The sequence below is a fragment of the Verticillium nonalfalfae genome (genome assembly GCF_003724135.2).
Source record: "Verticillium nonalfalfae strain VnAa140/NRRL 66861 chromosome Unknown scaffold_141, whole genome shotgun sequence".
NCBI classification, from domain to species: domain Eukaryota; kingdom Fungi; phylum Ascomycota; class Sordariomycetes; order Glomerellales; family Plectosphaerellaceae; genus Verticillium; species Verticillium nonalfalfae.
Genome location: NW_021167366.1, coordinates 32,587 through 46,162, shown reverse-complemented (window position 1 = coordinate 46,162; position 13,576 = coordinate 32,587). Strand labels below are relative to the sequence as shown.

At 55.6% G+C, this 13,576-nt stretch overlaps 3 protein-coding genes across 3 annotated transcripts; 2 read left to right on the top strand and 1 right to left on the bottom strand.

Annotated features, from left to right (window-relative positions):
* Positions 1-342: 342 nt before the first annotated feature.
* D7B24_001912 (uncharacterized protein) lies at positions 343-1,716 on the top strand (the record flags this gene model as incomplete). Its single annotated transcript, XM_028636131.1, has 2 exons — positions 343-505; positions 587-1,716. The coding sequence occupies 2 exons, from the start codon at positions 343-345 to the stop codon at positions 1,714-1,716; spliced, it is 1,293 nt and encodes a 430-aa protein (XP_028491592.1).
* Positions 1,717-4,154: 2,438 nt separating this feature from the next.
* D7B24_001911 (uncharacterized protein) lies at positions 4,155-7,866 on the top strand (the record flags this gene model as incomplete). Its single annotated transcript, XM_028636130.1, has 5 exons — positions 4,155-5,287; positions 5,339-5,811; positions 5,861-6,160; positions 6,217-6,524; positions 6,574-7,866. 5 exons carry the CDS (start codon positions 4,155-4,157, stop codon positions 7,864-7,866), a joined length of 3,507 nt encoding a protein of 1,168 aa, XP_028491591.1.
* Positions 7,867-8,406: 540 nt separating this feature from the next.
* D7B24_001910 (uncharacterized protein) lies at positions 8,407-12,276 on the bottom strand (the record flags this gene model as incomplete). Its single annotated transcript, XM_028636129.1, has 1 exon — positions 8,407-12,276. One exon carries the CDS (start codon positions 12,274-12,276, stop codon positions 8,407-8,409), a length of 3,870 nt encoding a protein of 1,289 aa, XP_028491590.1.
* Between the last annotated feature and the right edge of the window lie 1,300 nt (positions 12,277-13,576).

Here is a 13,576-nt window from a genome sequence, read left to right as displayed (position 1 = left end):
TCGTGCGGCAAGAAACCGAATCGCGTCCACCACATGCCTCGTGGTGAACGTGATCTCCGATGGCAAGCCATGACTCCACGCGACCGAGACCGGCCCGGTCCAAGGACCGGAAAGGGGGCCCGGCGCTATGACCGGAGGGGGATGAATCATACCTTTCCACGCCCTATGCAAACACACGATTGAGGGGTCGGAGGGGTCAGCGATATAAAGAGGCTTCGATGAAGTCTCCCTCACCTCCCCTGGACAGTTTAATTTTCTCGCAAAAACCGGCAATTGTCGTGCTTCCAGTCAGCCCAAGGTCGTTGCGCTTGGTCTAGTGTGTGCGCAGGAATTACCCACCCAATGGCGACAGAACTTCAGACCTTCCACAGTCCGAGGGAGGCCTCGGCTGGAGCCGATGTTGAGGAAGCCGAATCTCTCGTTCCGACTCTCCCTTCTTCCGATAGGGGAGCGCCGGCCTTGAAATTCCTCTTCGGAGCCTTCGTGATTGAGGCTTTGCTCTGGGGTGCGTTCCCCCTGGCTCGATTTGCTACAGCCGCCTTTTCCCATGTTTTTCTGTTTGGCTAATCCATCTGCTCGTCCGCAGGCTTCCCACTCTCATATGGTGTGTTCCAGGAGTATTATGCCAAACACCCAAACTTCGAGGATGAGCATGACAAGATCGCCGTCGTCGGTACCTTGGCCACTAGCATATACTTTTTGGGGGCACCCCTCGTGACACCTCTCGTCAAGCGTTTCCAGCACTGGCAGAGACACATGATCATTTGTGGCTTTCTCTGTTGCATTGCATCGCTCGTCGGCGCCTCCTTTGCCACTTCCGTTTCGGGTCTCATCGCCACTCAGGGCGTGTTGTACGGACTGGGCTTTACTCTTCTCTACTTCCCCGTCTTGCGCATGCTCAATGAATGGTTTGTCACAAGGAGAGGCCTGGCATACGGTGTCATGTTCGCTGGTGGCGGCTTCAGCGGCGTCGGCTTCCCGTTCCTCCTCCAAGTCCTTCTGGCCAAATACGGCTACCAAACCACGTTGCGGGCCGTGGCTGTGGGACTGTTCATCGCCGTACTCCCAGTCCTCCCAGTGCTCAAGGGGCGCCTGCCAGTCTCGCATCACGGCGCTCTACGTGGTATCGATGTCAGCTTCTTCAAGCAGCCGTTGTTCTACGTCTTTGCCTTCTCCAACGTCGTCCAGGGCCTGGGTTACTATATCCCAGGCCTGTACTTGCCGACCTACGCGTCTAGCATCGGACTCTCAGGAACAATGGGTGCGCTGATCCTGTCGGCCCATAACCTCGCAACTACGTTCGGACAGGTCGCCATGGGCTACCTCTCGGATCGAGTCCACAATGTTCTCGGTCTTGTCTTCGTATCTACCTTCGTCTCAGCGCTGGCGAGCTTCCTCATCTGGGGCTTTGCCGCCAACCTTGGAACGCTACTTGCCTTCGCCTTGGTGTATGGCTGGTTTGCAGGCAGCTTCGTCATCCTGTGGCCAAAGTTTGGATCGATCATGTCGGATGACCCAGGACCTGTCTACAGCATGATGGCTTTTGGAAAGGGCATCGGCAATATCCTGACGGGCCCGATCAGCGCGCCGCTGATGAGTGGGCCTGTCGAAGCCGGGTATGGACTGAACGAGTTTGAGCCGCTCATTCTGTACCTCGGATCCATGATGCTGCTATCTTCTCTGGGCATCGCAGGCTGGCCTGTTCGTGTGCGGTAGGCGAGCCATACCTTGCTGTCTTGTCGGGGTTAGATATCTCCCGCGAGGGCGTTGATCAGGAGCATGGAGATCGACTGCGAGCGTCCGGACTAGTTGATATCCGAGCTGAGAAGGGAGAATGCAGCAAAACGAGGGTGTGTTGGCAGGTTAATAGAGAGACTCTAGACAAGCAAACATCTTGTACTTTGTGCCACTTCTCTCCCTTCACAGAAGCCACAACTGTGTTGTGGCCGTGACAAGACCTGGGTCAGGGTGATACGCATCGTCAGAACACCAGGGGTAGGACTGTATGATGTCCCTAAGGCGGTACCTTAGATGGTGGAATCTAAGTTTTGAATTCAATTCTAGAAAGCCCTGCGACCTGCCGTACATGGCCGGAATATGAAATGGCAGGGCACGTGATCAATCCGGGCGTTCCTGCTCAGACGCACCCAAACCAAGATCAACTCAGCATCGGCAGTGAAAGACGCAACGAGGTTGCACCTGCCCTGCCTAGCATGCCAGACCGCCTTTGCTTCTCGTGGTTTGCCAGCCGGGCAATTTGCTCTTGAATTGAGTTTCGTAGCCAAAGGGGCGAGCAAAACCGAGCCTCACACTCACTCGCCTTTTTCCCACCCACCCTTCGCTACATCTCGCGGACTCGCTCGACCATTCTCGGTACCAAGGCATCAGATTAGGACGGACAGACAGGCAACCAGGCGGTCGGCAACATCAACACCATCAGTACCAGCGCATGCGGCAGTGGCTTGTCGCACCCTTGGCAGCGCCATTGGGCGTGAGGGGGTGCGCCCACTCGACCCCTGCGGAAGATCACTTGGATCACCACTCTGGCGACTTGCTTCGCCTGGAAAGCCCCCGAAAATCTCCCCGGCGACCAAGCGCAAACCGCTGCATGCTGCATTCCTACCCCCCTCGATTGCTAATCCGTTACCTGTTCCTGAGTGTCTGTCGCTCGCTGGTCTCATTTTGTCGTCTGGCCGGCACAAATAACATCTGCTTTCGTGGACGGGAATTCACGCGGCCCAGAATGCGCCGCAGACGTGAGCGGAGAGAACATCTATTCTAGTCCCGGCGACTCGTTCTCAACCCCAATTCAAGGGTCCTCCATACGATGGGGTGTCTCCCTCTTGGCAGTACTGGCACCGGCAACGACACCGAAATGGTGTTCGCACGTGGATCACATCAGGGTGACAAGACGGGGTCAAACACGAGCGACCAGCAAAAAGCAACCAGGGCGTGGCCTGTCCGCGCCGTTTCGTATCCGTATAGCAGCTGACATGTCTCCCGATTAGCTCTTCAACACAAATCCCGAGGACTCGTCATCAGTAAAGCTTTACAAAATCTCCGCTTGAGAATAGCATCAATTGGAAACACAGCCCAGAGGGCGGGCGCTGCTAAGGGTCCCTCCTAACTGATGAGGGCAAGCGCCTGTACATACGACACCAACATTCCGAGCGGGCAAGGCGATGTGGGAGGGGGCTACAATCAACAACCCAGCAACGGGTCGACATACCATACCAAGCGCCGCCAGCTGCCCCTCCCATCTCCCTTCGACATCATCGGTGGATGTGATCGATCGCATCATCGGCCTGTGCTCCCCAAGCCCAGCACAAGCCAGACCGGCAGACTGCTGGCTGACAGGCCAAACACCACCCGAAAGCCTAAAAGGAAGCCCAAAGACGACCCCTCGCCAGGGCCAAGGAACGGCTCAGTCTTGTCTCATTGGCGACTGCACTACGGCGCGCTGGTCTCAGCCAGGGAACCCCCGCCGCTCCGTGTTCCATTGGCTGCATGCAGACGGGGTCGGAAACAGGATGCCAATCCATAGCATCATCTCTGCATCAGACCAGGCTGCCAGCTTTCTCCCCCAATTCCCATCCAAGCCCTTCAAGCCCGTACCATCTTTCGATCCCGGAATGCCTGTCCGCCACCCCTGGTCCTAGTACTGACTGTTAGCGTCTTGCCTGTCGTCTCCGTCTCCTCCTCGACCTTCCCGGTCCTGGTCCTAGTCCTGATCCTGTCTGGTCTTGGTGTCACTGGCGGACTTTCCAAGCTTCCTCGAGACATTTCTGCTAGACACTAGATAGACTTCCAAGCTCCCACGCCATCGACGTCTTGGATGTGACCTTCCCTTCGTCTTTGTGCTCAATCCTTCAATACCCAGACCACACCATCTTCCGCCTACCGTGAACCTTACATCGTGCATCAACATCAGCCGCCCCCCTTTCTATGCCACTCAGCTTCTATTAAGCGCTGACGGCCCACACCCCTCGTCTGTTACTCTCCTGTCATGGAGCGATGATTCATGGCCTGAGCCTTTTCCCTTGAGCTCATCGGCCATCTGGGCCTGACCAGGCCGAGATCAGCATCTGCTGAGGCAGCAGTAGCAATTCAACTCGAATCTTCACGCCGTCTGCAGCCCATCTGGGATCGTCAACATGGAGTCTGTTCTCGCCAGCCGACCAAACCTCCCCGCTCTGCACACTGGCAACCACGACCACCATGGCCACCATGGCCATGCCCGTAGCAACTCCGATTACTCGGGCTCTGCCCCGCCTGCTTTCGCGGCGAAGAAGCGCGGCAGCTTCCTGTCAAAGACCTTCAAGAGCTTCAGCAGCCTGTCGTCCCTCGAATTGACGGCCGAGGAGGCTCCATCGGGGTCACAGACACCCCCGCGTCGAGTTCTCACGAAAACCCCCACTCGCAGCTCCTCCATCTTCCATCGCATCAGTCGCCGACCCTCCAAAGACTCGACTGCGAGCTCCCATACATCGGAAACTTCAGGCAAGCTAGCAACAATGAAGGTTATCAGGCATGGTCCTCTCAAAACCGATGCCAAGCTTTGGAAGTCGCGCGCCGAGTATGTCGTGTTGACTGAGACGTGCCTGCTCAAGTTCAACAGTATAGACGCTGCGAGAGCAACATTTGTTGACATAGGAGGACAGACGAACAGATTGAGCAGGGCGTCGACGACAGCTTCTCTCGGACAAGACACAACATCCGCCGAGCCAAGCCTTCAGATTCCCTTGCGTCGCATCATAAACATTTTCAATGAGGAAGGCTCGAGTCCTCATTTCGGCCTCGATGTCTGGTGGTCTGAAGCACCACCCGCGGTCTCCTGGGCGAACAACAAACTGTTTTTCGGAATGCCCCAAGAGAGGAACGAATGGATGGCTGAAATACGCCAGGCCATCAGGGAATTCGTGGGCAGGTCCTCTGTGCCCGGAGGCATCGTGGCGGCCAATGTCGAGGCAAGGATATACAACCTCGTAGCGGCCGAAGAGCCCATGTGCCAGGGCTATCCTCTGGATATATTTCCCGTGGTCCAGAGGACCTTCCAACCTCGAGCCAAGGCTGGTGACTCCGACGCTGCGAAGAAGCTGCGTGATGCGTCCTCGTACTACCTCTTGCTAGGTCTGAACAAGTGCTACCTGGTTCGCGTTTCCAAAACTTCAGCGTACAAAGCCCCGCAAGACCTGGAGATCAACACGGTGGTGTTTGGCATCACATCACTCGTGCGTCTCAAGGCAACCATGGTTCCCCACGAGGAACGCTTCGTGCTGGGGTTTAGGTAAGTGAACGCAACACTGCACCACGGCACCGACTGTACTGACAGGTCAAGGATGCCTTGCGAACCCGAAAAGCGCTTGGAGCTCGCTAGTCGCTGGTACCGGGAGATTGTCATGACCTTCATGAAGGCCGATCGAGCAGTCAAACCAGCCTGGCCCCAACACTTACAGAATGACATCTTTGAGATCAAGGGCTTGACAGCGCAGCTTCATCTACCCGCTGGCCAAGATTTCGGCGGCCTGAAGAGGACGCTAGAGGCCTACTGCGCGACTTACGGATGCCACGTTCCGGATTGGACAGCAAACTGGAAATGTGAGAGGCGAGAAAACAGTCCTGAGTTCCGCCTGCTTCCTTCAAGCTCTCCGGAGGGGTACTCGGCCTTCCAGCTTCTCGCCGTATTCAGAGCGCTCCGGTACAATGATTACTTCAGGTCACTGTCGTTCAGAGACGTAGACTTCAGTTCCATGTGTGGACGATACGACCTAGTCCACTATGATGACTCCATCGCTGATGTTTCTCGCAATGGTAAGTGCCCGAGAAATCTCGCTCCGCTGTCAATCTGACGCCCGTCTAGGCTACGTAATCGATAGTGTCCATCGAGAGATCTTGCGAAGCTCACCGATGCTCTTCCAGGAGCTTCACGCTGTTGCGTTCACCTCTGGTTCCATCAGGAGCATCGATCTGACGAATGTCCTCGCCCCGCGACGCATTGCCTCGGCGAACTCTCGAGCCCGATCTCTGCCTTCGTCCGGCTCAAACGAGCTGCCAGAAGTGGCGCGACCAATTCTGTTACTACTAAGAACCCAGAATATTACTCTCGATACCCTCATCCTTGGCGGCAACCCTCTAACCCAGGGCGAAGTAGACGAGCTGGGTATGTTCTTTGAATCAAGGAATCAAAGGAAAGGCCCTATCTGACGCACATTATAGTGACAGTGCTCAACATGCCCGACACTTTCAGACACCTCGATGTCTCACGATGCAGCCTTGACGAACGTAGTCTTGAAGAGATATGGGACGCGCTCCCGGAACAAAGCTACAAGATGGAGGTCCTTGACATATCACACAATTTTGGGAACGTCGACCACGTCCTCATCCGGAACAGCCTGTGCCACTTCGTTCGCCTCCGCAAGCTTAGCATCGCCGGCAATTGCATGAGTCAGTTTACGGACTTTCTGTTCTACGATGAAACTATAATGCGCTGGCAGCTTGAGGAACTGGACCTTTCGGACATCAAGGTTTGTTCTCTATCTACACTAGTGAAACTACATTCTGACGAACCGATAGCTGAGCGACGAGACTACGATGATCCTTGCTGCATATCTGGAGATGCCAGAATCCAATTGGTTGAGGAGGCTTGATCTTAACAACTGCGGGCTGAGTGGCTCTATGGCGGCTACGCTGTTTAGGAGCATGGGTCAAGGCCGCGAACTGATATGCGCTATCAGTGGCAACCACCTGGAAGATGGTGGTGACGACCTCGCTAATGCTATCGGCTGCAACTTTGGCCCTCGGATGCTCTTCGTTGATATGGTGGAGTATCGCGAAGAGACCAACTTCATCAAGCTCATCCGTGCCCTGGCCGTCAACAACACGATCAACCTTCTCAGCCTTGTCGGTACCTCGACCGCCGGGCAAGTCAGCGAAGAGGCCTGCGCCGCCGTGTCCGACTTCTTTGCAACCAACACTTCTGTCTGCTTTCTTGACCTGTCCGGCTTTTCTGCTAAACTTGACGAAGGCCAGCTTGGCCTTGGCTTCTCTCGCTCCCTCGCTGGCTTGGCGCAGAACACGACCATCCACCACCTCCGCATCCGCAATCAGAAGCTCAATGTGAATATTGGCGACCTTGCATCCGCAATCGCCCGCAACGTCACATTGATGACCCTCGATGTTCAGGACAACGGCTTCAACCTCTCTAATGTGACGCACATGGCTCGCAGTCTGGAGGAGAACAAGTCGATCCAAGAGTTCCGTCCCTTTTCCGAGGCCGAGCTTAACCGTACCATCAACAGCTCAATGCAAAGGGTTATCCTGCCCTCGCACCAACCTGAGCACCACCGCCGCCGGTCTTCCAAGGCAGCCGCTGCCGCCCGCGCAGCCGACACGCTTGCCGAGGATGCCAGTAAAGCTCTTGTCCAGGAACTCCGCGGCCAGTGGACTGTGAAAATGAAACAAATTGAGTCCATTGTCGAACGCAACCGCTCACTAGTCGCTCTTGAGCAGAACGGACGCACAATGCCTGGACACGATTCTGAAACTTTTGCGGAGGATCTTGTCGCATTATTCGGCGGTCTAGCCACCATCAAGCGAGAGAGGAAGTCTTCTACGGCGGGCGCTGGGCCGCCAACGCCACCTCTGGATGCCATACACGGAGAAGAGTACACCATAGGCACAGCGCCACATCACGTCACGAGGGACGAGGTCCTCGAGAGCCCAGCATCGGACACCCCCGGAGGAGGATCTTCAGGGCTACCGACTCCGCCAGAATGGGCCACAGCCGAGGAGCCCATTCAGGAGGTGACGGGGTCTGCGGAGGCGCTCGAGACTTTTGGGATCAGCGAGAAGAGAGCGGAGCAGTAATGCCAGCTTTTTTTGCTCGACAGAGAACACGCAGCGGATAATGACAAGACGATCTGATCGGCTAGAAGACGAAGACGTAAACGAAAGATGACGACTCGGGGTCCAGTGGAGTTTGGGAGTCTGAAAGTCCATGTTGTGGTTTTCTTGGAATTATGGAGTATAGCAAATCGATACCCTTTATTTGAATATAGAATGCATTTCTCGAGACGCTGCCAACACGTTTGGAGAAGAGAGACAAAAAGGGGTTATCGATGCGTTCATGCTGAGCTGATACAACGGAACACGGCACAGCAACGCTTGTTTTACGCGAGTTGTACTCTGTTTGTCCAGGCCGCAGCTCTCGCTGAAGGAATGGCCATTGTATCATAAGACCGGGGGTATATTATAGCATGATGTCGCGTCTGATGGCCATAAAAAGGGGGCCTGGAAATAGACGCACGCGCGCGCTGTCTCTCCAACTAGCTAACCCCCATTGCGCGAAAAAAGAAAAGTAGTTTCCAACCTTATTCAACATGCCGGGAGCCGAGGAGAAGAGGCTTTCTAAACCGACGTTGCCGCGCGCTCAACCTGCGGCATTGCCGGCACGTCGTTAGCCTCCTCGGGAATATCATTCGTCGTTTTTCCTACGCCTCGCTTCTCCGACCGGCCGTCCTTGTCGTCGACAGATCGCCGACTACCAATGCTCTTTCGCGTATCGACGCTTCGTCTGTCCGAACCGGCCCAGACAGCAGCATCGACGCCCTGCTTTGGCTTATCCTCGTCCTTGCGAAGCTTGCGCTCCGTTCCGACAACGGTGCTGACGTCGTCGCCACGCCTCACGGCAGCGAGTGCCCGCTCCGCCGTGTCGACACTTTGGAACGCCGCGTTCAGGCCGCGCTTCTTCTTCGCGCCGGCCCACCCACGAACACCGCCGCGATGCTTCTCGACCTGTTCTAATGCCTCCCACAGTTCACGCATAAGGCGCCAGCCTTGGAGGACTTCGTTCTCGAGCTCCTTCTTGTCAGCGCCGAGCTTTTGAGCCTCTCGCTGGCCCTGGATGATCCGAGCGCGGCGTATGACCCTATCGGGCTGTTTGTCGCGACCCGCTTGCTTGACAACGCCTTTGAGGGTGTACCCGACGGGACCGGCGATAGCAGAGAGATACTTAAGTACCAGGCCGCCGACACCCATGCCAGTTCCTTTGACAAAGCCGACGACGCCGTCCTTCTTCGCTCCTCGTACAGGAAGTAGTACAACACCGGTGGTGCCGTCCCAGATCCCGTAAACGAATTCTGAGCCAGCTGCTTTTAAGCCTGAGCGCATGCCTGTAACGCGTGTTGGCCTTCGGACGGTATCGTCACCATAGAGGCGCGGGGCGTTGTGGAAACCCTGCGCGATGGCCATCGAGAGGTCGACCGGTGCTTTCGCAAGGGCTTTGCCAGACTTCCCTAATCCACTACCAATATCTCCAGCGTACTCTTCGACGGGATTCTCCATCGTGGACGCAGTTTCAGCCGAGCTCATAGTATTTGTCGTGTCTCGTCCTTGGGCGGAGGGGCGTTTCGGCGTCTCCTTCTCTTCTGGAGTTTGGCCATTCGTCTCGTGCGGGTGTACGTTCTGATTAGTGATTCCGGTAGGCTTCTGCTCCTGTACTTTCCTGTCGACCTTGGCCTCAGTTTCTGTACGCTCTGGCTTACCGCCTTCTGTCGCCATTGCAGGGCTTTCCGCTTGGGCCGCGTTGGGTGGTGTCTTTTCCTCGGTCTCAAAGTCCGTCACTTCTGTACCCTTGGGCCCCTTGACTTTGGCTGTGGCGTGGTTCTGCAGCTTCTCGTCGGCAGCCGCGGCTTTGCGATTTCGTCTTGTCTCACGCATAGCCTTGAGCTTCTCTCTCTTCTTCTTCTTTTCGCTCCGCTTGTGCGACGTTTTGGCAATGCGATAAGGAACGCTTCCAACGCCGCCAAATAGATTACCGACACTGGTAACGATTGAACTGGCCATTCCAGTCACCGGTTCGCCTGGTCCCTCAAAGTCGTTCCATTCCATGTGTCGGATGAGCCTCAACTTTCTCCAGGACACCTGACCACTCTCGACAACCATGTCGGCGGCCAGTGCACTCAGCTTGACATCACTATTCTTCAACTTCCACACAGCCACTCGTTCGGGGAGGATAGAGCATCGCATCGAATCGACGCCGGAAAGGTTGAGATGATGGTGGAAAGATCGCACCGCGTTGGCGGCACCGTCGCCTTCCAGCTCGATGTCTCTGGCGATCTCCCCCACCTTTGCGCGTGCTTCGTCCGTCAGACAATACTTGATGCCTTCCGCTAGCTTCTCCGCAGAGAGGTTTTTGTAGGGAACAGGATCAGGTCCAGCGCCGGAGCTTCCCAGCATGCTACCCCAGAAATGCTGGTCGCCAAAGAAAGGCACGACCATGGTTGGTTTGCCGCATTTGAGAGCCATCGCAGTGGTGCCAGCACCGCCGTGAATGACGCATGCCTGTACTCGGGGAAACAACCAGTCGTGTGGCGTGTTCTCGAGCATATAAACGTTCGCGGGCACGTCGTCACCACCTAATCCACCCCAGCCCTTTGATAATAACACCCTGACACCAGCCAGCTTAACAGCTTCGAATATCATCTGGGTAAATTTGTCGGGATCGTCGACTACAATCGAGCCAAATCCGATGTAAATGGGCGTGTCGCCTCCCGCAAGAAACTCCTCTAAGTCGCTTGGAGGGGTGAATGTGGACGCGAGGTCGAGAAAGACGAACCCAGAAACGTCAATCTCGTCGCCCCAATCCTTCGGTTTAGGTACTAAGCCGGGACTCCAGAGATAGGTGAAAGGAACATGCAGGCGATAAGAAGCGCCTGGCGCCCAAAGAGTCGAGACAGGGTCGAGGTTCAGCGTTTTGGTGCGGAAATCATTGACGAGATCGCCCAGACCCTGCCAGACCATCATCTCGACCAAAGGGTACGAGATGAAGTTTGTGTAGCCAGGATCAACATTTGATCGTTTGATGCTGGCCAGCGGATGCGGAAAGGCTTGTGTCGGAGTATAGGGAAAGGTAAACATAAGATGAAGAGGAATACCGAGCGCTTCCGCGCAATGAACGTGGGCGAAGCTTGGCGGATTGGCAATAATGGCATCCGCAACGAACGGATCCTTTGCTCCCATCATTTTCAGGTTGTGAATGTCCTTTTCGTCATCGGTAGCGTTGATGCAAGCTCTCCAGAAACCTTCAAACATCTCCGCCATGGCAGCTCGTCTCTTCCCAATGTCACCGGCTTTTACTGCCTCAAGTGTGGGAATCATGCCAGGGTTCTTGACCATGAAGGCCATGAGCTCTGACGGGTCGCCTCCTACCGAGAAGAACTCCAGGCCTGAATCCTTCTCGACAAATTCTCGGAAGGCAGGGTGTGTTGCAATTCGAACTCGGTGGCCGTGCTCTTTGAGCACTTTGCCAATTTTCAGAAACGGCTGCGCATCTCCACGAGATCCAATGACCATGATGACAATGTTGAGATTCGGCCGGCGGCCGAGGGCTTCCGTCATAGTTGAAGCGGAAGAGGGTGGAGCAGTCGAAAGCCTGTCAACAGCTTCCTCCTCGGGTTCGGTCTTGTCTTTCGGGTCCACGATCTTCTTAGCAGCATGACCCAGAGCTTTTGCGAGATATCCAGTATTCGCTGTCTCTTTGACTGAAATCCGCAGGCGTCCATCTTTCTTGACTTTGCCCTTCGTCTTGTAGTTGTCGTTGCCGACATGAAAACGACGATATTGATCAATCTCACGCCTACGCTGGTCTCTCCTGGCTTGTGCGTGCTCCAGATGTGGTTGTGCATCACCAGGCGTCTCGTCTTCATCCTCGGACGAAGACGACGAGCTGGAATTGGAAGAGTCCGAGTCAACGGCATGGTTCCATTGTTGAGCATTGCTCAGATTCGCCTTGTTGATATAGGAGGTGCCTGCCCTTCGCGGGGCCCTTCGAGAACTGAAGGCTCGAGCTGCACCTGTTCCTGTGCGCCTGGGGAGATCGGTGCGCCACTTCTTGTCAACGCTGGGCCGGATAGGAGCGGCCGATGGCTCGGCTTGTGTAGACTCCTTGGTTGCTGTAGCCGCCGAAGGTTCTGAGGTGGTGGGTTTTGCTTGATTGTTGGGCGACACTGTTTCGGGGTTCAGGGAAAGGGTATCGGAATGAGGGCGTGGCGACGATGTTGAGATGGGAGACTGAACGGCCTCGGGAAAGACACCAGGGTAGATGATTCGGTCGGCCTCATCTTTAAAGACGTTGTGCGGGTGTCCATTCTGAACGATCTTCTCTATTCGCAGAAACTCGTCCTCTTGGTCGCGGCCTGATCCATTTTGAACCTTGTTCTTCTCTTGTGGCCCAGGAGAACTGCCCTTTGTATCTGCAATCGGAGGTGCCCACGGCATGATTAATAGTCGACCCTGTTGCTGTAATCGTTTTCTTGTTTCAAGCTGCGAGGTTCGTGTGTATAATGTTGCCACGAGGGACAGGTAAAATATTGGGTATCCGATGCTTGCTGGTGTGGTACCTAATCAATGCTGTCGCGTGCGGGACGTTGTCACCGATTCATGTTGTCACCAGTGCCAGGCTCTTTCGTAAAGAATCTAGTCAGAGGAGGCAAGGCGTACAGTAGATGGGTCGACTCTAATATCACACGGAAACTGTTGAGGGCAGGTTGAATGGCGTTGATCGGGGTCGCGGCTTCCGACGCGGGCGAGAGCAGGACCTGGCCTTGCCTTGCATTGGCTCAAAGCAAGCTTGCACTGAAAATATGCCAAACCCCAGCGCATGACATCACTACCCGAACTGCGGCTGCGCTAGCGAGAGGTGATCCCCTGCCATCTGTGCTCTGGAATGTGCTCCTACTGGCCACGGTCCCTGTGGCTTGGGCACATGCCCCTGGCGTTACCGGAGCGAATGGCCCGGGCGGCGGATGTTATCCTGCTGGGTCCGCCCAGCGCTGGACTGATTCGTTCTCGGGGCACGGTAGGGAGACAAGAGAGCACTCTCTCCCCACCTTTAGCGTTCAGTGTGAGCAAGTACCGTGACGGGGGGTTTGTTTCCAGCACTGCGACGTTGTGCTGTTCATCCGCCGAGGCGCGGAGTGGCCCTGAAGCCACGTCAAGCCATCCATCACTGGCCCAGACGAACACATTCGCGGCCTGTCGCCTCCCCCAGCATGATCTTTGCGCACAGCCACATTTGAGGATTCGTCACCATGGTCTGGGGCGTCTGGGGCGCCGTCTCATCTTCACACCGATCCAATGCCCCACCTCAATCGCCAGGTCTTACTTGTACACTTCACTGCTGCATCCGACATTATCGCATACGCAAGCCAAGCGTCTTGGTCGGAAGTGCTATCTAAAGCCACAAGGCGGTTCCGCTCGATGGGCGACCGATCTTGCTGGAGCTTGCAACCTTACCCCAGACGCCACATGTCATTCTCAGAAATTGCACGTTTTTCCTAGGTACGGTGCCTTAGCCATGGCCCTTTCCAATAAGCCTGTCAGTACTTCAGCGTAGTACGTTGGAGCATTGCACCAAAGAACCAATAGGTGCTGAATTACTCCTGCTCCTGGGTCTGGACCGTCTCCGATTAGGCCTGCTGCGACGGACTGGAGTGAAGGCGGCGGTCGCGCCACAACGCGTGACGGACAATTTCCTAGGAGAGATCAGTCACATCATGGGATGCAGTCTCACGCAAAT